Source organism: Panulirus ornatus, chromosome 35, assembly GCF_036320965.1.
Source record: "Panulirus ornatus isolate Po-2019 chromosome 35, ASM3632096v1, whole genome shotgun sequence".
Lineage (NCBI taxonomy): Eukaryota > Metazoa > Arthropoda > Malacostraca > Decapoda > Palinuridae > Panulirus > Panulirus ornatus.
Window position 1 is genome coordinate 4,802,501 of NC_092258.1, and position 25,883 is coordinate 4,828,383.

The 25,883-nt window shown below is 46.2% G+C and overlaps 1 protein-coding gene across 15 annotated transcripts in view; it reads right to left on the minus strand.

Annotated features, from left to right (window-relative positions):
- Nucleotides 1–25,883, minus strand: part of LOC139760088 (zinc finger protein rotund-like) — a 761,655-nt gene that overhangs the window by 186,332 nt on the left and 549,440 nt on the right. For 14 of the 15 annotated variants that reach the window (XM_071682905.1, XM_071682902.1, XM_071682908.1 and 11 more), the window contains one exon: nt 176–373. In XM_071682905.1, coding sequence (XP_071539006.1) covers nt 176–373 — 198 coding nt within the window. Of the gene's footprint in view, nt 1–175; nt 374–1,857; nt 2,027–25,883 lie in introns of those variants that run through there. The other variant, XM_071682910.1, reaches the window with a different exon arrangement.

Below are 25,883 nucleotides of genomic sequence, written 5' to 3' on the forward strand. Positions count from 1 at the left end.
GAGGCTTAACTATCTATCTATCTATCCATCTATCCATATATATATATATATATATATATATATATATATATATATATATATATATATATACAGTTAGTTAGTTGAGCCTCCATTATCGGCTATCACCTACATACATCAAAGAAAATGGGAAATCCAAGCTAGGTTTTGTACTCACCTCGACGCCATTCCACATGTAGTGCATGGCCTCGTGGTGGGGATTGTTCATATGTTCAGCCATGACGCTCATCCAGTGCACCAGGCCCTGAGGTGCCGCTTGCTGGGACGTGGGCGGCGAAGACCCGCCCACGCCGCCCGCGACCCCAGCTCCCTTGTTGTGTGACCCCTCCCCACCCGGAGGCCACACCAGCGCCGCCTATAGGAAGAAGAGAGAAACTGTTAAGGGAGAAAATACGGGACTGGCTCTGACGTATGTCATACTTGTACATAATTGCGCTACAAACAGTAGGAGGTTACAGTGGGCTCCTTTTGGGGTGAGAAGAAATTTCCTGGATAAGACTGTATTCCTCTCCGTCCAGCGACAGCGATACAGCCTCGCCCAAAGGTAACTTTTCACCTCATGCTGTAGTAACCCCGTGTGGGCAGAGTCCGGTAACACCAGTCCTCAAGTCCACTGTTATCATACATAGTCTACAAGTTAATCAATACATACATAATGGTCTACGGCTACATTAATACATACATAACCTGCGTGGACGTTAATACATATATACATTTACTAATATCACCTCATCAAACACAAAAGTAACTACATAATATAAATATGCTTATTATATATTCCAGTAAACACGTATACATATTTTGCACGCATACAGTCTGAATCAAAACAGACTGGTACATGAATCGCTTTTAACACTACAATGTACACTGAAAAAAGACAAACAGGTTTATATGTGGTTCATGAATGTAAAAAACACATTAAAACATCATACGAAACATACACACGACATATTCACGACTCTACTATACATGAATGTGCATTTATTTCTATCACAAATCAGTTAATCTCTACCGATATATTTATCCACTATACACAGAACAAGCTATTGCTTTATCTATGAATGTGCTTTGCATATCACAATGCAAATATAAACACAAATTCTGCTATAAAAGCCAATGAATACATTGCCACTGTGAGATGGTGATCTGTAAATAATGACGAAGATATACATGTATGAGTATCGCTACACCAGAGGGAACAACACATGTGTGTGTGTGTTGTGTGGGTCATGAAGACGAGACGTTTTAACTCAAGGTTCTCATGAACGCTTCACTCCGTCGCTAGACATGAACGCGAGACATTGGCCTTGTTGTTTTCATGAGCACCTCATTCTCGAGGGGGTTCGCGAATTCGAAACAATTTGGTTCCGAAGCTTTTATGATCAACTCATTCTCGAGGAGGTTCACGATTTCGAGACAATTTAGTTCGAGGCTTTTATGAGCAACTCATTCTCAGGGAGGTTCGTGAATTCGAGACAATTTGCTTCGAGGTTTTCATGAGCGTTTCAGTGAAGGTCAAGTGGTCATTAGGGGGATATGATACAACGCAAAACACTGAATTAACAGACGAAATGAGCATACACGAACACACGTTAGAGGCAATGACCGTCCCCCCCACCTAACTGTACATGGGATAACAGACTGGCGGGAACAAACGGATCTCACTGCGAACCCGAACCCCTTGCTGCTGCTGCTGCTGCTGTCGTGAATGCCACAACAACTACGCCACTCTACTGACCAACCACACCCCACCTTCTCTGTCCCTGCCGTCACTATATGTTACTACCACTTCAGCAACATCCTGCTACTACTACTACTGCTCTTACTGCTGTTCCTGACCTGCTTATAAGGCAGGGAATCTTCCTCTTCCTCTTCTGCTATGGCCAAGATCCAACCGCTCTCGAAATGTTGTCCTTGTGTCCAGAGACTTTCAGTCAGATGGTGGCATCTGGCAACTGACAGACTCGCATTATTTTCGCCCCCTTTTTTTTTTCCGAGGTGAAACGCAATTCTTTTTTCTTTTTCTAATAACGAAAATCAATCAATGAATTCTACTACGTCCTTTTTTAACGTTCCAACACTGCAAGAGCGAATTATGCACTTAAAAACGGTTTTTGCGTATTATTAAAGATATGATATCACAGATTATTGCTCAGGGATATTCAAGGAATAATTTCTGGGCGTCTTAGTGAACAGGGATTCAATAAATTCTGTTTAGCTGACATGATTATCGGATACGATATACCGAGTGAGATCTGTGCTCGCCACGTTTCTGCCGACACTTTAATGAATATCTTAAGTATTTGCCATACACGCCGTCTCAATGGATGATATCATATGGCTGGGGGACTAGATCATTAAGTGGGTAATTGATAACTCGTATGAAAAGCTTAATCAACTCGTAATTATTTCAGGGGAGCAAAGACACGCCTTCAGTATCGCTCTGAAAGTAGAACAAATCAGGAAACTAGGATGACTTAGCCGCACGCGGCATATCCCACACACTAGAAGTGTGCGTTATCTATCGGCTTGTGTTGCTGTAATACCATGGGATGGCTCTCTCTCTCTCTCTCTCTCTCTCTCTCTCTCTCTCTCTCTCTCTCTCTCTCATTTCTCTTTTTCCCCCCTGCACGAGGTGTTACGAAATGACGACCTTGAACTGTGTGGTCTGGGGTCTTTCGCAACCTCATTACTCACACGAAGGGCATACGACCCTGAATATATTGATGCAGGTTCCGCTCCTCTACCTCTGACATCCTCAGTAGTAGTAGTAGTAGTAGTAGTAGAAGTAGCGGTAGTAGTAGTAACAGCAGCAGTAGTAGCAGTAGTAGTAAGAGTAGGAGGCGAAGCAGCAATAGTAATGACCACTAGTCTTTCGTCCGTTTCCGCGCGACGACGCAATAACCGAAGACAACGTACGGGTATGGCTATGCAACGACCGACCTCAACGCAAATCCCACACCAACACCTCCTTGAGAATCGCTGTGATCCAGCATCCAGACTCCTACGTTGCCTGGAGCAGTCGCTGGGAACTGACGCGAGGTCTGGATGGTCGCGCTGTAGGATCGAATACCACCTGGACAGCTGATATCCCTAAACATCCCGTTTGTGTATACGGGTTTCGGGTCCAGCCGACCGGACAACTTAAGCAGGACTACCGGACGCATGATTTCCAGTTTTTGTCAGTTCCTCCAACGCCACCGCGAGATCAGGTCTCGCGAGGAACACCACCATAGATTCCCGTTCACCTCGGCAGACCTCCACGCCAACAAGAAATGCACCTCACAGTAAACAATTTATCAAACAATTATAATAAGTACATAACTACTTGAAAAATGACTTGATTAAAGTCTTGAGGTGAGTCAGTTGGGAGTCTCATAGGAAAGACTCATACTGATAACTCAGTAAGTATTATTAATCATAAATGCACGACACAAGTCCCCCGTTTCCATACCGAACAGCAGAAACAAACGAAAAATGGTCTTGCATACATCCACTCTCCACCTGTCTTGCATCATGAACTGGAAGGTAATATACGGATAATCCTCTAAAAGGTAACTAAAACGGAATCAAAAGTTAATCATCATACATTGAGTGTAAGTGGGCAAGGTTTGGACAGCGTACTTATAGAACTCGTGGAACATTTGGAAGCAAAAGTCGAAATTCTCCGTAGAGTTTAACTCAACGCTAATGAGGTCAGATGGCTCTAACGATGGTGGGGCACAGTAAAATGCGCCATATAATCAGTCTTCTTTCCCGCAAACAATTTATCCAGAAATGCTTTTTATGAAATAATTTTTCCCAAGAAAATAGTGTAATCTTATTTTACTCCAAAAGCCATCTCAATATAGCAGTTACATATTCAAGGTTTAAGTACTCCCCTTACATATCTAAGGTTTAAGTACTCTATTTATAAGGGTATGTATGACAGATCTTTAAAAGCGAATCTTCTTAAAAGATCCATAATACAGTGGTTACCAAGTGGCGGGCGTGTCAGTGAGGTACCATGCAACATACAGTGGTCACCAAGTGGAGGGCGTGTCAGTGAGGTACCATGCAACATACAGTGGTTACCAAGTGGAGGGCGTGTCAGTGAGGTACCATGCAACATACAGTGGTCACCAAGTGGAGGGCGTGTCAGTGAGGTACCATGCAACATACAGTGGTTGATAAGTGGCGGGCGTGTCAGTGAGGTACCATGCATATACAAGGAGCAGAACTGGAAATCTCATAAACAACATAGTCTGAGATTTTCCAGTCTCATGTGGTGCTGGGGATCCTTTCATAAACGGGTGTGTAACTTGGCCTTAAAGGAAGTGTGGGGGACCAACAACTCCAACGTACATACACATAGTCATCCATACATTACATGTACAAACCAATTCAAAAGAAGCCAATTGGCATTTCTAGATAAAAACCTGAAAGTCTTTCATTCTTTATTCACGTAAAGATGGGCCATATTTGCCTCAAACGTTTGAAAAGGTTTAGGAAAAATGTAGACAAACTCATATATACAGACGTCTATATATAGTGAATTGCACACACACACACACACACACACACACACACACACACACACACACACACACAGACACACACACACACACACACACATACACACACACACACACACACACACACACACAAACACACACAGTGGACACTGGAACGTAAATATCTGCTCAAAAAGTACCATCACCATCTCGTCACCTATGTTAAATGGGTGTCTCTCATCACACCCTTAACATACTAGCTCCTGTAGCATTACGCCATGGCCCCATGGCCTACCAAGAGACAGTCAGCATAATTCCAGTCCAGACATTTTCCAGGCACTGAAGTAAAGGGGTAGTGGCTGGCCATCACAAGACGGTCTCTTGCCCTTGCAGTCCACTAACTAACAACCCCTGGCATTAGAGTGAGAGACATGACCTAACATGGGGCAGGGTTTGCCAACGCTTGAGTTAGTCTAAGCGATTCCCGTTCCCCACCGACCGACTACGGATCAAGGGTGCATTGCTTTCCGTTCGTCAGCCAGTTCGTCGCTGGCCGCGCTGAGCATATACGGCTCTGGACGCTCGTTCTGGACCCGGTTATTGCCACCGTAGATTATTCGCCCACACCACCGCCCTGTCAGTAACCCATCGAGTGTCAGATGCGAGTGGTAGGGAGTGTTTCGGTGGAGGGCCTAAAACCAGGGGGATGATGATGATGATGAGTTACTGGAGAGAGTCGAAGATGTGTGAGTGAGGTTCCTATACCTATGCCAGGTGATGTGGCGGACACACCCCTCTCCCCATCTGCCTCTGTGGTTAGCGTCGCCGCTGATTGTGAATCACACGGGCTCGTGTTTTCAAGTTCTTTGACTGGGCAGTTGGCTGACAGATATGCAGCCATCTGTTCGCTGTCGCATTCGGAGCTGATCGATGAATAGGGCACCTGGGTAAGCTGGTGTGTGTGTGTGTCTGTGTGTGGCAGGGGATTTGATGTTTCTATATCCCTTCCTTCGCCAGTATGGCGGCTGGAAAGAAAATAATGCAAGGGACAATGTGAATTCAGAGGGACGACGAACTACGAAACGTAAATTAGAAATAGTGAAAAGTTCCGTGGGTGAAGAGCAGAGTGTATAGGGCAGAATGGTGGGTGAAGGGGAGGAGAAGGCTGGGGGGAGTGCTGGGTGAAGGGCGTGGCGGTGGATGAAGAGGAACGGTTGCTGGGTGAAGGGTTGGATGGAAGGTGAAGGGCAAAAATGAGGGTGAAAGTCGGGGTTTGAATGTAAGGGGTAGACTGAGGTAAAAGATCTCCCTTACACACTGAACTCTTCCAATCATAAACTTGCAGAAACGTTGACCATAGAGTTTAACCCCTTTTGGCACCCTGTCCTCGATACGTGCCCTTAAAAGTTTAACGCACATTCTCTATCCTCGTTGCTTGATCATCTCGAACTCTCTATCCTCATTACTAACCTTATGTACAGTATGATTATCTCTGATTCTCCACCCTAGCTACTTGTGCCTGAGACCAGACTGTACCAAGCTTGTATCTGAGGCCATATGCAGACATGCAAGCATTAATGGAAAAGGTCATTCAAGCAAAATGGTTCTAAGATTTCTTCTCACGCAGGTCTCCGAGCGCGTGATGAAGCTAATGCCTTAGCCAAACCCACATAAAAGTTCTGAGGATCGCTGAGCACAGTACTCACATGTCCAACAGAGATGCCTGAGCACTGCAACTACGGGAGAAGAACCTGGCGGGAAGCAGGAGAATGTATACCCGTTCTAGCAAATCACGAGTCCATCATAACGAAATGTATTAAGTAAAACGTGTGTGAGGTAAGGAAACATATCAGTACTCTATATCCAATGCTGATGGCTGAAGATTACCGATACAAGCACTAATGGCAGATCCGCTCGTCCAAAGTTGTTTATCAAATGAAATGTAAAACTTTGCGAGCAGCGATACGGACGTGTACACCAGAACACTATCTCAGATTATAGGGGGGAAAAAAGATCAACCTCTCAGAGATGAATATGAACGATGCCACCGCCTCATTGTTCACAGTTAACTGGTATACACAGGTTTGTTCCAACACCTTCCGCATCAAGCAGATGATCCGGCTACAACGAGAGAGAGAGAGAGAGAAAAAAAAAAGAGACTATAAGCTAATGAGTTAACTCTGCATTATCTGATGTTTATAATCATTTCCCCGACTGAAGTCAGACACAAAGACCCTTTGTGACCTGTGTAAATCCTTCTGCACCTACCGCTCACACGATGCGAACTGCCGGCGCGATAAACCAGCCACTATTTCGCGACAAAACTGGAAATAGAAATTAAAGACGACGGGGAAGTGAGAGAGAGTGAAGGGATGTGGTAGGTGAAGAAAAAGAAAAGAAATGAAACTAAAGATGAAAGGAAGGGTATGGAATGAATGGGTGTGGTGGAGATAAAGACGAAAAAAAAAGGAAACTGGAAGAGGGAAGAAGGAGGAGGATGGAAGGGGGAGGGAGAGAGAGAGAGAGAGAGAGAGAGAGAGAGAGAGAGAGAGAGAGAGAGAGAGAGAGAGAGAGAGAGAGAGGAGGTGTGGAGAGCGACGAGAGCGGAGTGAGAGGGCGGTGGTGGCGGTGGTGCTGGAAGGCTGGGCAGTGGCAGCAAACTGGACGTAATATAACAGGAACTGGTACGTGGGTCGACAGCTGCCGGGGAGGACACTCAAGACTTTCTACTCGGCTGCTGGCTAGGTGGGTGCTGGCCGGGCTGAGTGTACCAGCATCATCATGAAGGCATTTCATGAAATTGTAAGAGATTCTGGCTTCAAATCATGCAGGCGGCTGCATCATGCAGTCGCGGAAATCACCGAGATCAAAATGAATTCGCTGAAAGCAACCGCACCTGAGGTGTTTATATATATATATATATATATATATATATATATATATATATATATATATATATATATATATATATATATATATATATATATATATATTTTTCTTTCGTACTATTCGCCATTTCCCGCATTAGCGAGGTAGCGTTAAGAACAGAGGACTGGGCCTTTGAGGAAATATCCTCACCTGGCCCACTTCTCTGTTCCTTCTTTTGGAAAATTAAAAAAAAAAAATATTGAGGTTTTGTGATACATAATGAAAATATTCCTCAATGACCATTTGAGGTCTAGCGGACTATACAAGTGTCCTAATATGTCCCCAGCAGGACAGAGGGTGTCCGGTAAAAGTGTCCAAGTGACCCCTCTGAAGACTTGAGAGTCAAGAGTGATTCTGATAACTGGATGTTATGACAGGATTAGCCACCCATAATCCCAAGGCACGCCACAGAGGCCCAGGGAAGTGTGGGAGAATAGATGGGCACACGTCTACAGGAGCGAATGAGGCCCATGTTCCTCTGGCCTCAAGTTTTCGAGTCAGTGGTAACGCCTGAAGGTGGCCCTGAAGGAGCCTTTGGACCTCTCTAAAATTCTTCATCAAAACATTCATGCATCAATTTCAGGAGCTTTTGGTCTTCAGCCCAAATCAGCATGGAGGGCTTGAGAAAGACAAGGGAGGGACTAGTTAGGGTTTGGTATCTCATACTTTCATGGTGGCATAGTGTTGTCACAGAGACCGAGAGAGAACAGCTAGGCCACAGGCAGATCTTCTGGTAACCAGATACCAGAAGACAGCCGGGGGGAGAGGGGGTTGGTAAGGGGATATTGGTTCTCTTCACTCTCTACCTTACACTTCAGTCAGTCTATGCCACGCTCTCTACCTAAATCATCTTCATATATACTCTTCCCTTTATATTTCTTTCCCATTTGCTCATCTGCCTTCCTTCCCGAAGAAAATAAATGTTTTTCTCCATTATTTTTCCCCATATCCGCTGGTGCGAACCCTTTCTCCTTCCATTATTTCTGCCCTACCTCTCCTCCCTCGCCATTCGTCCTGGTGTCTCTCCTCCTCCTTTTCCTCCTCCTCCTCCTACGGGAGTTCCCAGGATCGTCATCCTTGGGGGAAGGAGGCGTGGACGTTGTCTCGCTGAACTCTGACATTTTGGCCGACCGGACTGGGCGGAGAGACACGACAGTTTGCACAACGTAATAAAGCAATAATCTTCGTTCAACGTTGCTCGTAATTAGTCAAGCGGCTCGTTCTGCTCATCAACCGACCCCCCCATCTTATCCCTAACTAAGTAGACGACGACCACAAGACACGTTAATAACTCAACGCAAGAACAGTCCTTAATGACATGGGGTGGGAAAAAAAACCACGGAAAGACCAGACTGGAAATCTCTCGCACGCTCGAATCCCGCCGCTACGAAAATCCGATACATTTAAAACCGTACGAAACAGAGCCGCAGACGAGGTCTGCTCTGGGGTCGCCACTGCCACCACCGTCTGTAGATACGCATTTAAAACTCCTATTGTTTCAGGGTCTCTCGTGAGATGGCCACACGTAGCCGGCTGCTCCTGCTGCTGCCCTAAGCACTTCGGAAGGCAAGGGAGGGCGATGTCGCGACGGTGAGGTGATGTGGACCGTGGTGGTCACCTCCCGGAGAGGCTGACGGTGAAGTGGTAGGTGGTAGTGAGGGTCCATATGTTTAAACCACGAAGCCGACCCGATCCCTCGCTCGCCAATGCCGAGCACCCTGGATTTTGCTCCAAATTCTTCGCATCTTTCTCTTCAACTCTCTCTCTCTCTCTCTCTCTCTCTCTCTCTCTCTCTCTCTCTCTCTCTCTCTCTCTCTCTCTCTCTCTCTCTACATGGCTTGTCCTACGCCTTGACTTAACAACCGCCTTCCTCTCTCTCTTCTCTTCCTTCACTATCTTTACGAAAACATCCAATACATACAGATAAAGCGACAGAACAATAATATATATATATATATATATATATATATATATATATATATATATATATATATATATATATATATATATATATAAACGAACGAATTGCATAAGAGATGAATACATATTATTTGCAATATCAGGACTCCTTTTATAGGAGTCTCGCAGCTAAAGGTTGCGCTCCATACAGAGGCAAGGTAAATTGGACTCCTTCGGGGCTGGGAAGTTCACAACGACGCTGTACGTTAACATATATATATATATATATATATATATATATATATATATATATATATATATATATATATATATATATTATACTGAAGATATCTTTACTGTCAAAAGATAACTCTGACAAGTTAAGAGGAAGGGGTTAATGATACACACGGGGCTCTGCCTTACGTGCACTTGTACTGTTGGATCACACCAGTGTTGCTTGATCCTGGCCCGGGCTATCTTCGCTTACACCTGATTAATCATTCCGTTTGGGAACGCGAACTCAACAACCCTTCGTGGCTAGGGGGACCAACTGTACTCTCAGGGAATATATATATATATATATATATATATATATATATATATATATATATATATATATATATATATATATATATATATATATGATTTATCACTCATCTCTCTCCCAACATCAATACTGTCATTACGTTGATAAGACCAGAGCCCAGGTCGCCCACGGCCCCACTATCAGTGGTACACCGCGCCAAGTGTACACTGTACATAGGGATCACACCCTCGCGCATGTTACTGACAGAGTCTTCCGCACTGGGAGAGCAAGTATCACAGCTCTGCGGTTGTGGAACCAGATATTCCTTCGTTTAACGAGGCGTCCTGCAACGCCTCTATCTTCGCACTTTGAGTGACTGACATTCCCACATCTCAAAACAAGACGAGTATGTGAGCGAAACATTACGAAAAGCTATTGTCCTCTCGTACCTGTTCTGTTTTAGCTACCTTCGGCGGGTATTATGAAAGACCGATGCTTGCAGATGATATCGTCTTTGTGTTTTTTTTCTCTTAATGAAGAAGGACTTTTGAGGATCTGTCCACTGCCGCCTTACTGTTTTTACCAACTCTTCGTTGAATCCGTCCCATTAACTTGTGAAAATGATGAATAATAATGAAAATGATAATAACAAAATTATCGGTAACAACAGCAATGCTGATGAATATATGATAATGTTAACAATCACAACACTACTACTACTACTACTACAACTACTACTCCTACAACTACTACTACTACTACTACTACTACTACGAACAATAATATTAATGAAGATTTTCGTAACCATTATCATTTTCCAATAGCTGCAACAAAAATATGACCGAGGGAGCAGCCATAACAACAACAAAAGAAACAACAGTTGTGTAACAGGAAGAGGAGACACAACAGTAACGAGGAGACACAACAGTAACGAGGAGACACAACAGTAACGAGGAGACACAACAGTAACGAGGTGACACAACAGTAACGAGAAGAGGAGACACAACAGTAACGAGAAGAGGAGACACAACAGTAACGAGAAGAGGAGACACAACAGTAACAGCCGCTGCAGCAACGGTAACTACAAAAACGGAGCAGCATCAATGCACTGAAAACCTAACCGTTAATAACACTACTAAAACCAGTAGTAGTAGTAGTAGTAGTAGTAGTAGTAGTAGTAGTAGTAGTAGTAGTAGTAGCAGTAGTGTCAATGGTAATGGCAGTAGTAGTAGTAGCAGAAGCAGCAGTAGTATTAATGGTAATAGTAGTAGTAGTAAAAGTAGTAGTAGTAGTAGTAGTAGTAGTAGTAGTAGTAGTAGTAGTAGTAGTAGTAGTAGTACCAAAGGCCATTCATCAGAGGACCACACCCTCACTGACCACAGAAGCCCAACACACCACACACCTCCCACCTACCCCTCCCTCGGTGGTGGCAGCAGCAACAGACAATAATACTTGATCCACTGCCATTCCCTCGGTACTCCACCTTGACACTGGATGAAAAAAAAAAAGGGGGAGGGAAAAACGCCGAATCAGCACTGGTTAATTTACCCCCATTCTTTATAATCGAATACCCCACGAACACCCAACCGATTCTTACGACCAATTCACTCCCCCCTCCCTCCTTTTTGGTTAATTGAACCACATTAACTTCTATATTAATTAACCCAGTTAGCGGGAGGTGAAGATGGATCGGGACGTATTATGCAAATCGGGTGTTTGCAATGTTGACTCCCGGGATCCGATGATGTTGAGGCTGGCAACGGCGGCAGCAGCTGGTGGTGGTGGTGATGGGAGGGAGGCAAATAGGGGCAACACAAGGCTATCACATAGATGCTGCTCAGGGTCACCACAGCAGGACTTAATCACGCGAGAATGGACTTTAGGGAAACGGGTGACTCTGGCGAGCCTCCTCCGCTCGATTCTGATCGTTCGATTGCTCTGAAAGGGTGAGGAAAGTCCTCCTCCACCTCTTCCTCCACTTCTTCCTCCTCCTCATTCTATTCCTCCTCCTCCTCCTTACACTGTTGACTTTACTCCTGTTCCCTTTTGCTTCCAGACGACACAAACATGCAGGAAATATTCTTATTCATTTCCAAAGATCAAAATCCATTTTCAAACCCTTTTCTTTCACGATGTTTTTGTTTTTCATTCAGGAAACCATCAACAGCGCGATGTTTGGTGAAACATTTTTCCTGGGCTGAACTTCTCGATTTTCTGGTCCACCAATCCTCCTCCTCCTCCTCCACCCTCTTCCACCTAATCTTCGTTCGTAGTCGAATCCTGGAAGTCGAATCCTGGAAAGCCTGACTTCACTCCCCCACCCACCCACCACCTTAATCCCGCCCGCCAAGTCATTAAAGGCCAACGTTGAAAAGCCCTGAGACAATGCACTCGGCACTCTGCCGTCTATGAATAAGGGGGAAGTTAGCCCGCCGATCCATTCTCAGAATTTCTATGCTAATCCCCGGCTAGGAGATGGATTAGCTGTCACCTAGGTTGTATTCTAGAAAACCCCTGAGGCGTCCGACATCAACTGATGCCCTTCGAACACGAGGCAACACAAGAAACGTTTCTATTTCTATGCCTATTACTTAAGTCTCCCCCTCAAGTCTTCGCACACGAACGCACACACACACACACACACACACACACACACACACACACACACAATCTTTTTTGTATTTACAATCTGTTAATAAGTGCAAAACGACTCTGTCGACCATATATTTTTCTTTTTTCAGCAGACTTGACCACCGACATCCTTCCTACACTCGGGTAGCTGAATGACTCTCACTTCAGGAACTCATCTCAGTACCCAAGATACCTGAGTTATCTTTAGTAAACCAAACTGACGCAAGTGACTCAGCTGTCAGTATAGAAACAGCCCGACCGAGTGTGTGTGTGTGTGTGTGTGTGTGTGTGTGTGTGTGTGTGTGTGTGTGTGTGTGTGTGTGTGTGTGTTGTTTTCCCCTCGCTTGGGCTGACACCATGCTAAAGGACGCACACAGCTGGATGTGGAGCGAGTGTGGCCATTATAATGAGGGAGGCTGGACCCAACCCCCTCCGCTTCAGGCCTCCTTCCCTCCCTCCCTCCCTCCCTCACTCCCGACAGTCGGTGATTAATTCAGACACTCGAGTAGTAACCCTATCATCATGCAATTCTTAGCGAAGGTCAAATTACATGAAGTTTCCCCTCCCCTCCCCCCGATCTCGGTACAACCTTTTAATATTTACCGACGTGCACAACAGACTGGGGCAAAAATAAGCGTCGTAATGTGCCCAGATCCCATCATTACGACGCAATAGACATACGAGGTAATGTGTTTATGCAGGGATTAAAAACTGCTTGCATGCATGCATGTAGCAGGCAGCAACGAGTGCCTTTTATACACGCAATACGGGCGCGGGCAGGGGAGGGGAAAAACTTATGTAATCTTCTTGTCAGACACACAGATACATACACACAGACTCATCAAGCACAGCGCATCCACAGCATAAGCACACACACACACACACACACACACACACACACGCAAACACAGCACCATACACAAACAAACAGCTGAAGGTAGATGACAAAATGGAAATTGGTACCGTCCACCGTGTGTTTCTACTTACGAGGCGAACACCACCACCAACAAACGAACTAGGATTGAAGGTGAGGCCCCCTGGGAAACCCACGACAACGAAGAAAACACGATATAAAACATGATATAAGGAAGCTCATACGAACGAGCGAGAGACACCCGCAGCATCTATAGGAACCACGGAACCTCGGCTTGCGTACACGGGGTGTTGAGGACGCAGAGAGAGAGAAAGAGAGAGAGAGAGAGAGAGAGAGAGAGAGAGAGAGAGAGAGAGAGAGAGAGAGAGAGAGAGAGAGAGAGAGAGAGATTTTGGCGATCTGTGCCAGTGGAGACATGGTGATTACATGGCCCTGTGCCAATGGAGAGAGAGAGAGAGAGAGAGAGAGAGAGAGAGAGAGAGAGAGAGAGAGAGAGAGAGAGAGAGAGTGTGTGTGTGAAACGAAACGCTTGATTTTAAGGAAGATGAGGAAGGACGAGAGGTCGCTCTGGACGCAGGCAGACCAGTGTTACAAAAGAGCACAGCCAATGAATTCTTACCTACAATAAAACATGGAAGCGAAATGTGTACATGAGTTGGTTGAACCTTGGATTTGGAGGGAGAGGGAGGCCACGAGAGACTACCGTCATGGATCTCTCTGAGAGACAGCAACATTTCAGAAAGCAGAGACAGACAGGAGCGTGTAACCTGGGTGTATTTTCTTTAAGACATAAATCTTCTGATGCTGCGCCTCACGGTAGGAGGGAAAGTAAACACTCGGCCATGTTTTCTCGAACTGGAAGAAATAAGTTGTGGTCTCACACGGCTTATCTTCGCACCAGTGTTGTTCCTGAATCATGGAAACTACTTGCCAGATGAGGGTTTGAATCATGGTTATATATCTAAGCTAATGTAGCCCAGACATACGACATAGGTAGAAGGCATTCAACAACGCGAGGGTACCTTCCAACACGAGACCTCGAATGAGTCAAGATAAATGGCCAATGAAAATGAGAGGATCAAGACTATGGTCAGATAAATGGCCAATGAAAATGAGAGGATCAAGACTATGGTCAGATAAATGGCCAATGAAAATGAGAGGATCAAGACTATGGTCTGATAAATGGCCAATGAAAATGAGAGGAAATGTATTTAAACTCTCAAGATGGGGAAGATTGAAAGCAGACTTGACTTGAGATATCATGAACATCGTAAATTGGAATCTAAGCTACAAGGCTCAACCCCCGGAGAGGAAGGAACACAGTCGCAGACACAATGAATTAACTACCCCAGGGACACCCAGATCACCAGCAGGGTCGTGAGGGAGGTCAGCCCTCCGTTGGTCGACGCCAAGTACATGGACAAACTATTCAAGGAAATACTGCAAGAGGTTCCACTCAAGGTGAACCACCCATCAACATCGTGGCCTCCACACATCGGGGAAGAACAAAGGACTGCTAAAGAGAGTCCACAAGACACTGGACAAGAACCGTGGGCGAGAGAGAGAGAGAGAGAGAGAGAGAGAGAGAGAGAGAGAGAGAGAGAGAGAGAGAGAGAGAGAGAGAGAGAGAGAGAGAGAGAGAGAAATAGCAATTACCTTTAGATTCCTTAGAGGTCAAGGCGGTGTTAACAGAGATCAGCTCTTAAGGACGAGTATCGCAATAAGAGGTCATAAAAGGAAGCTTGATGAGGAGGTAGGAGGAGGAGGAGGTCAAGATGGGACGTCAGTAAACACTTCCTTGGCAAGAGACAAGTAAACACAACGGTGGTACATGATGACAAGATTATTAAGTCAGGAGAACATGTAAGGAGGAGACAGGCACGTTAAGATGTGAGGGACTTACGAACGAAAATCTCACTCTTCCTACACACTCACACACACACACACATATGTAGCGTTACTGACCATGAGTCAGCAAGGGCCTGCCCAGGGTATGGCCCGCATAGGGTTCGAATCCTGGGCATGGCAGTCAGCCTACACTTAACCCAGGTGTTTATCCTCCCCTCGGAGCTGGTCGATAAATGGGTACCTGGTTTATGCTTTTTTTTATGTGTGTAGGGACATATAGGAGTGAAGGAATGGTATATATATAAAAGTTAACAGACGGGGCAAAACGAAAGTATAAAACTCTCTCCACTTAACACGCAAATAGTAATCAGACAGACAGACAGACAGACAGACAGACAGACAGACAGACAGACACACACACACACACACACACACACACACACACACACACACACACACACACACACACACACACACGAACGCACTGCATGGAAAATGAAAACAGACCAAATGGATAAAACGGTTATGTAAATGAGGCTGAGTTCGTGGTAAATATGAGGGGAGGTGAAAAAAAGCATCAGAGATGAAACTCGAAGTGGAGATATAATCGCGGAAACCACTCAACTGCTCAACAGTTTCTATGAACACACAAATTGGCTAACGGGGTTTCGCAGTCATAATGAGGATCGTTGTCAACACAAAAGGTTCTGTGAAATCTGTAAGAGAAAGGAACAAGAACTTTCGTATCTTTAGGTGGAAATTGAGGGGGAAGGTCAGAAAATGGAGATTACGCAAGTGCTGTGGAAGAGGTGTATATATATATATATATATATATATATATATATATATATATATATATATATATATATATATACACAAGAGGCACGAGAGCCAGCCAGCATCTGTTACGTATATGGGAGCAAGGAGCAAGTATGGAGACGTAAGGAAGGATGAACAGGAGGATAAGGTTCACACTGATACTGAGGTTAAGGCTGGAGATGACCTAAAACATAAACACATCTGAAGAGCAGCTAATCAGGCTGAGTGATTCTGAGGGCAGGGCTGTTGAGGATGGTGTGAAGATACGATGTTGCTCGTAGCGTATAGTTGGGTCAAATTAAAATCACGCCTTTCAGGATTGGTCACCGCCTATAAGGATGCCCAAGGAACCAATGAAGGTACAGTGGAAGGCACTAAAGGAGGGAAGCGAATGGAGAGAACTGAGTATCAATTCGCCAACCACGGAAGAAAAGGAGAGTAAGGAGTGGCTTGATCATGTCCTTCACGTTTCCAAACCAGGATGATGGTAGAGACCTAACCACAGAACAACCTAAGGCCATGACGTAAAGTTAAGCAAGAAACTTGTCAACTAAGATGTGAGGAAGTGCTTTAAAGGAGGATCAGAGTAATGGGGGAATAAAATGAAACTGAATGGTAAGACTTCTGATGGCTGAAACTCGTATGGCAGTCAAGGGAAGGAGCCAAAGGAGTGTAGAACTCTTTGACACACACACACACACACACACACACACACACACACACACACACACACTCAACAAAGAGGTCCCTCGCTACCCTTGCGAACAGGCTGTCGCCCATCATCATACATGGCTGTAATAATAAGGATATCTAGTATGGACACTCACAGTCCGGCTCATCCTGAACTCTTAGACGCCCGAGAGACAGAGATAGACAGATAGATAGATAGATAGATAGATAGACAGAGATGATAGATATAGATAGATAGATAGATAGATAGATAGAGAGAGAGAGAGAGAGAGAGAGAGAGAGAGAGAGAGAGAGAGAGAGAGAGAGAGAGAGAGAGAGAGAGAGAGAGAGTCAGTCCCTCGCTTTACGGCAGCTGCAAGAAGCTGGTTTTACTACCCTCTCTTGCGCTGCGGAAGTCGACGTCGCTCGCTACCTTGAAGCGGCCAAATCAGCCGGTTACCGACGAGCTCCGCTGCCGAAGGCGCCAGCGAACGTGACCCGTAAACCGGACCGCCATTATAAAACCTCCTTAAACCGGATATCGATTATGCGGACTTCACTAAACTGGTCTACGGTTGTCCGAATATTTCTTTCTCCTACAACTGAATACCATCTCCATCCTACCAAAGGATTATATGAACTAGTAACTATATATATATATATATATATATATATATATATATATATATATATATATATATATATATATATATATATATATATGAATTTCAGTAAACCTTGCCTCCCTTCACCACACCGTCTAAGAAAAAGACAGGTGTCGCACGTTTAACTGTCTATATTAAATCCCGTGACGGACAGTTGATCACAGACCCCTCTTAATGTAATAATTGACCTCCGGAGATTCACTGATAATGACGACCCCCCCTCCTACACAACCCCCCCTCACACTCATTGACCTTAACAGATGGTACAGGTCTTTTCCTAGAGCGGAGATCCAGAGAGAGACAGAGAGACTTGCCGACCACGTCCCGATGGTGAGAGGCGAAACCATGAATATATATTTCTGAGCGTTTTCTGGGCGTGAGGTGATCAGGCGAATCTTTAGGGGGGGGGGGGGGGGGGGAAGAAGAAGAAGAGAGAAAAAGTAAGTGGGGTATTAAATCCTACGTTTCTTTTTATTTTAACCCCGTGTGCTATTTTCCTTCTTCAGTCTTCTGATGATACTGACCCCCCCCCCCTCTGGAGCGCTCCCGTCAGTGTGAGCAAAGCGGCCTTCCCGGATGAAATACACTGACGTCGGGGGTCCTCCACTATTGGGGCAAACCGACCTCTTCTGGACTCTCTGGTCCCGCAAACTCTACCGCGGGGGGCCCCGACTGGCCTTCAAGAACCACTGACCACAGGGCTGATTCCACTAGAGGTTCATCCACCTCCCGAAGAACAGCGACCTGGTATGAACACTGAAACACTGACCACAGCGCTGATTCCGCCAGAGGCTCATCCACCTCCCGAAGAACAGCGACCTGGTATGAGTAACTTAACCACAAACCTAAAAGCAACTTTCCTGATGATGCTGGCCCTAAGAACTGCATCAGACTGAAGAAAGAACAAGAAAATACTGAGCACAGAAACGTCTTCAGTGGCTACCACAGGTCTCCCTAAAGATACGTGATCCCAGTAGCTTAACCACATATTCTAATGAAACTTTTCACTGAAATACTGACATCACAACATACCTAAAGAACCCTAATACACTGAAGTTGAGGAACACCATCAGTGGACATCCAGAAACCACGAGAACGCCTCTTCGAGCCCATCGACATCCTTAAAATCTCTGAACATAGACGAGAAAATACACTTATAAAAGACGTCCATGGCCATTTGTGAGCGCGTGTGAGCCTATGGCTTATAAAACGCAAAGCCATCCTTCATCTCTCTCAAAAAAAAGGCGAGGGACTGGACGAAGTCAAAGACTCAACGACTCAACTCCCCTCCCGTTTCTGGGATTGTATGACTGACTTTCGTATATACAGATATAAACTGATCCAGCCGCTTCACTCACCAATTCTCCTTCTCTCTTTTCGCATGATGTTTGAACGGCCGACACAGAGCTGCTACCTCAAAGCTATGAGAGTTTAATCAACGATCGCAAGAATAAGATCAACAGCGTGTCCGTTTTAAAGGCGAGGCGATTTGAGGAAAAAGTCGATCGCTTCGCACCGCCGGTTTTATTGCATTAACTTGTTCAACATTCCACGTCTACACAGACACACACACACACACACACACACACACACACACACACACACACACACACTTCTACAATTTATAACATGGAGAGGGAGGGAATGCTTTTGGTCTATCATTTCGTGCGGGGTTCGCCACAGTACTTACCTACCGAGCTACCCATATGTGACGGCTTGATGAGCCAACATGCCAAATGTGTGTGTGTGTGTGTGTGTGTGTGTGTGTGTGTGTGTGTGTGTGTGTGTGTGTGTGTGTGTGTGTTCATGTTTCACAATATGCCTGACGAGGTCTGATTCCCCAAAGTATGGAAGCGAGAGGCAGGAGTGTGTATGTGTGAGTATCATAGTCCAAGGGTGTTATCATCATAATGCTTCCGTAGTCACACTTACCTAGCCATCACATACACTCGCATTAGTCAGTCAAATGAGATACACACACCCACACCCACACACACACACACACACACACACACACACACATACTCGTAAACATCTCCTGAACACGAGATATTCACCTCAACGGCATTCATGTACATGTCGAACGACATCCGTTGAACCAAGAGTCCATCATGACTTCATTCACACTCAGAGAGAGAGAGAGAGAGAGAGAGAGAGAGAGAGAGAGAGAGAGAGAGAGAGAGAGAGAGAGAGAGAGAGAGAAGAGAATATCCGCGCGAGTAAAACTAATCATTGTAATGTGTCTGTTGTAGTTTATCTAACGCTACACATTACTCGATTTCAGGAAAGAGACATACGGAGGAATGGTACAACTTGGCTGGTGACGCAGACAGATGACCTTTCCTCCTTCTTTCCCACTTCCATCCAGCTCCTATTCCTTCCTTCATACCCTACCTCTTCCTTCCTTCCCGCTCCCATTCCTTCCTTCACGCCCCTTATTCCCTTCTTCACGCCCTTAATCATTAGTTCAAGACTCTGTTCCATCTTTCATATACCCTATTCCGTCCTTCAGTCCCCTATTCCTTCCTTCATTCCCCTAATCCTTCCTTCATACTCCTGATCGTTCACTCATACCCTCTAATACTTACCTGAACACCACAACCCGCCTATTAATTAAGTAATTCACAGCTTGAAATATTGTGAGTTAAAACTCCTGGGGTGGGACATATCCTGGGGTGGGACGGGTCCTGGGATGGGACGGGTTTCCTTCTGCCTCCTTTCCCACCCACTCACCCACCCACTCACCCACCTATCCCTATGAATCCTAACTACCCCACTCCCTTCCCCTCTCCTCCCAGAAACCCCCCCTCCCATCCACCTACCCTCGTGTGTGTGTGTGTGTGTGTGTGTTTCTCTCCCCCTCCCTCCCCCCTCCTTCCTAGACCCCCTACGCACTGCCTCCCACCCACCCACCCCCTAGTGTTCCCACACCTCGTCTGGCGAGGTAAGGGAGGAGGGGGAAGCAGGAGGGAGAGAACGCTGGGGGGGAGGAGGTGGTTAGGGACGGGGGTGGGGTGAGGAGGAGGAGGAGGAGGAGGAGGGAAGGAGGTGAATCCGACCGGAAGTAGTCACGAGTTTTTGTTCACCTGGCACTAATGAGAAGAGGCGCAGGGAAGCAAGAGAATGTTCTTTGTCGAGGCGAAAAGTCCCCCTTCCCCCCCCCTCCCCTCCCCCATTTTCTGAGTCAGGCAGTCCTTTTGTTGTGATTGTTTCTCTGTGGGGGTCGTTTGCGTGTGTGTGCGTGTGTGTGTGTGTGTGTGTGTGTGTGTGTGTGTGTGTGTGTGTGTGTGTGTGTGTTTTGAGGGTTATGATGGGAGCGATATTCTTGGCTATGATACAAAGTGGTGTAGCTTTCAGTGTGTGTGTGTGTGTGTGTGTGTGTGTGTGTTGTGTGTGTGGTACACTGCACAGTATCGGGGTTGTGAAGATTGTGTTCTTGTCTTCGTGTGTTGGTGGTGATGGTGACGGTGGTGATGGTGACGGTGGTGATGGTGACTCAGACTATGATAGTGATGATGGTGAAGGGCCCCCACGAGTGGCGAGTCTGTCCCTGGGCTGGTGCTCATACCAAGGGGGTGGGGAGTTGGATGGTGGGGAGGAAGGGAGGTGAAGCCTAGTGATGGGGTTGGGAGGGGAGAGGAGGAGGGGGAGGGGGGGAATGGTGATGATCCTGAGAGAGATAATGACCCGTGAGGGGAATAGTGGAGCGTGGGTGGGGGGTTGGGAGGAGCCCTGGTCAGTGTGGAATCACCTATTTACAATTACCTATTTACACAGTGCGGGGAGAGAGCTTTATACTCTTGGGTCCCCATTTCTTGAACTTTTGTGACATGGTGTGTGTGTGTGTGTGTGTGTGTGTGTGTGTGTGTGTGTGTGTGTGTGTGTGTGTGTGTGTGTGTGTGTGTGTGTGCCATATATATATATATATATATATACATATACACACACAATGGAAGAAGAAATACTTAACCTCCATCCACGTATCTCCGGCTTGTCTCATGAGTCGACTTAAAGGTGCGAGATCGGTGGGTTGGAATCCCTTCCCTCTCTCCTGTATCAACTCATTGAAGAAGATTCTTCGTCGAGAGCTTTGAGCTGGCTTTTCCAGACGCTACCTCGCTAAGGTGGAAAAAGGGCGATCGGGTATGTATATAATAACTAACCAGTTGCCCAAATGTGTGTGTGTATATATATATATATATATATATATATATATATATATATATATATATATATATATATATATATATATATACTCAGGACGTACAAGGGAGAGCCATCTGACTGAAAGCACCTCTCTACCCTTGAGCCAGACCATTCTCAATAAATCATAACCTCTCAACACCATGAGCGATCTTCACGTACCATCGGGGGGTAGGATCCCCCTTGGTTAGTGGAGTACAATCCACTAATGGACTGTAAAACAAGGGATGTACGATGCGGTGTGTCTTTCCCCCCACCTTTTCCTGTTGCAGCACAGAGGCTGGCTACCTGCAGCAGGTCCCCCTGTCTTAGGTCCCCGTGCGCCGCCCCCCTTTAATCGTCTTAGCACCCATGCCCCAGCCCCTCCTCCCTCTCTAACATAGAGATGGAAAACGGAGGGCAAGAAGGTCCAATGAAGTGTATGGGATTCCATTTGAAGGAGAGAGTACGTGGGTTAGCGGATGGGGGACTGAGGTGTAGGGAGTTGGGGAGGTGAAGCACAGCGGGTCGGAAGGGGGGTGGGGGTTGGTGAAACATATGGGAAGGGAGGTGAAACAGGACGGGTGCGAGTTGAAACATGTGAGGGGAAAAGGGAAGCGAAACACAAGAGGGATAAACAGGGGAGGAAAGGAAGGTGAAACACGTGTGTGAGAGAAAACGGGAGGCGAAACACAATATGGGGACGGGGTGGGGTGAGGAGAGAGGAGGAGTAGGAGGACGGGTGAGGGAGAGGAGAGGTTGAAGCACAAGCAGAGGTGGCACAGGGGTCAATGACAGAGCAACCCACAAGACGCAGCGGCACTGGCTCTCATGCCACCAAAACCACCCCACGTATGTGCCATGCCACAACCACAACCACCCCATACGTACCATCACCACCCACCACATATACCACCCACACCACCACTCCACACATACACTGCCATCTCACCCCCCCTTCCCCCACACACACATATGCAATACCACCCCTCTTTTTCTTCCAACACCTCCACATACATACTGCCATTCTTTCCATTTCCACCACGAAACAAACACACACACGAGCCGGCGCAAGAAATACGATGCTTATCAATATCGTTACGAGCAGCATGTAAAGCACCAGGTAATGCTTTATCTACTCTTGTTTTTGCGGTTTTGCGTGCAGTCTGCAACAATGCAAGACAACATGGAGAGCGATGGCAATCGGGGCGTTGCGTTGGCCTATTTGCATCAAGACAATACAAGTGTTCCCGCCCGGGTGCGACAGACGGTCGCTAATTGGCACACTGTGAGGAAGAAAAAAAAAAAAAAAAAAAAGAAAAAGGAAGGGGGGTCCATCTAACACGGGTGTGTCTGTGTGGCGGTGTAATGCAAAAACCATCTGAATGGAAGAGGTTTGGCATCACACACACACACACACACACACACAGTGCAAAACTCCCTTACTGCACTGTACAAATAGGTAATTACAGATAGGTAATTAGGGACGGGTGGTCGAAGTCTCAGCGCTCCTACATGCACCACACAAACGGGGAGAGGTTCGAATCCTCATTGACGAAGGCAATATATATATATATATATATATATATATATATATATATATATATATATATATATATATATATATATATATATATATATATATTCGTCCTATCTAACAAAAGGCAGTGGAAATCTACATTCAAACATTCTAATCGCCTTTTCAAGGTTACCAGATCATTAATTCAGAAAAGAATAATGAGAAAATTTCCATCATGGCTTGAGAACCCGACATATTATTCAGACATTAAACAGGTATTAAGGAACCTTGGAAATTATACAGCTCCGCTGGGGGAAGGTCGTCGATAAGACACAACACTTGGAAAAGTACAAACGTATTTGAATTATCAAGAATTATTTTTCTCGCTCCATTATCATCATCAGATCCTGCAATCACACGGAGGAGGGGGGAGGAGGAGGAGGAGGAATTTCATCCCGTGAATCAAATATCGTCTGTTTTTTATATATATTTTTTCCTCGTCATAAATACGTCATAAAATAAAGATTGTTAGAAAGTAATTGTTACCTCCGCTTATCACCGCCATCGTAGTGGACGTTCCAAAACTAATTTCCGAGACGTTTGCAGGAAGCTATACACTTTTTTTTTAAACTTTTCATTGTAGAAATCTGGGTTTTAAGGAAGAAGATGGAGACGTCTTAGAGAGGAGCATCAGTAACTCTGAACGTTAGAGGATTTAGGGAACGATCCAATCCCACAACCCCCGACATGACAGACAAGGTCGACCCGTCAGTCCTTGAGCGACATTTTACCTCGAAGTTCCACAGCTTCAAAGTCCTCACCTCACCACGGCCCTACCACCCTTCTGCTTTACCCTAACCCTGCTACTACTCCTTCCCCCAGCAGCAGCAGGAGCAGGCTTTCACCCCTGCCTGCCTACCTGCCTGCTTGCTTGCTTGCCTGCTTGCTTGCCTGCCACGCCCTACTGCCATCCTTCATCAAGCCCCCAGTAGCATAACCTGTGACATTTGTCGCCCGAGAGACGGAGGGAGGGAGGCTCCTGCGGGTGTTCACGTCTGATAAGATTAGTTTACTAGTGACGGCGACTGTGGTACAACTCCTTCTGCTGCTGCTGCTGCTGCTTCTCCTCCCGACACCAGACGCGTCGACCCACGTGAGGGAGGTGTGGAGGAGAGTCTGCCTCACTCCCAAGTCGTGAGGGGCTCCTTGCTGGATCGTTCCGTCCCGCCGCCCTGTCTCGTCTTGTTCAGTCCCGTCCACTCCCGCTCCGTCCTGCTGTACAGCTAAGCGCCCCGTCCTTGCCCATCACCAAGTCACAACAACCCCTTGCTCCGATGATCACCCATCCCCCCCCCCCTCCCCGTCATCCAATTTCCCCCATCCTGCCTCCTCATCATCACCCCCACCCCATCATCCAGTTACCAACCCCGCCCCACCATTCAGCCCCCTGCCTCGTAACCCCTCAACCCTTCCCCCCCCCCCTCCTCCAGCCCAACACTCATCCATCCTGCCCCCGTCAGTGAGTCAGCCCAGCCCGCCCCTGCCTTGCCTAGTCCCACGCTACATCCCAACAGGAGTTCTCCGCCCCGCCCTGCCCCGCCCCGCCCCGCTCTTGCTCCCCCCGCCGCCTTCCTCTCCAAGAGAACTTTTAGGGGAAAATACCGGGCGACTGGAGGTCCGGGATGAAGGAAACTACACCCGGGATATGCCGCGGGATTTCCTCGGGAGGGAAATACCAGCGGTTACGACAGAGATACAGTCCTTATGTAAAGCACACACACACACACACACACACACACACACACACACACACACACACACACACAAGGGGGGGAAGCAGAGGCGCTGATGCCACACATTGATCACATCACGCTGGGTTTCGAACTCGGGTCATTAACAAGGCATTCAAAAGGCCAGTGCAGGGCCAGAGTGGCCCGGCGGACGCTACGTTCCGCGCAGGGCTGATCTGGAGCCGCCACTACCCAGTCACCAACCACCACTTCCTCCACGTGGCTCTTCCACCACCACGTGGCGCCTCCACCACCAAACCACACGTGTCACGTCCATCAAACCACGTGGCACCCAACGAGGTGCCGGCACGTGAACTGCTCACCACAAAAGGGCGTCACGTACCTGGACAGCGAATGGTCCTTAGAAAGAAAATGGGATACACTAGGAAAAGAAATCAGGAATGGCGTCTTTGGATTACACTCTCGATGAAGACTGTGCCATCAGCAGGGAATAATGAAATAAAAGTAATGATCAGACCTAATGTAACATATAGTGTGTGTGTGTGTGTGTGTGTGTGTGTGTGTTCTAAGGGTCTCCCGTCCATGAAAATACAGCCCCCCCTATTCGGGGCTCCAACCCAGGAACCTTGAAACCCAAGGACAGTCATGATACGACACATCCACGCTGTCCAAAGCAACAGTTATTTACACGTACAAAAAGAAAGATGCTTATCTTATAATGTCTATTGGCATTATCTACGGCAAACACGTCGTCCTTGTTCTTCGAGTCCACATATCATATATATATATATATATATATATATATATATATATATATATATATATATATATATAGAGAGAGAGAGAGAGAGAGAGAGAGAGAGAGAGAGAGGCCACTAAATAAGTCGTGAGGGACAATTCTTGGGGTCCTGTTATAATACGACCACCACCACCACCACAAGTAAAACCTTGAGATACACAAACTGTGTTGGTCTCGCGAGAAGTTCCCCGTTTTCGCCGAATATCAACAGATCCATCAAAAAAAGGACAAAAAAAATCTTATGTATTTTAGTCTAAACAAA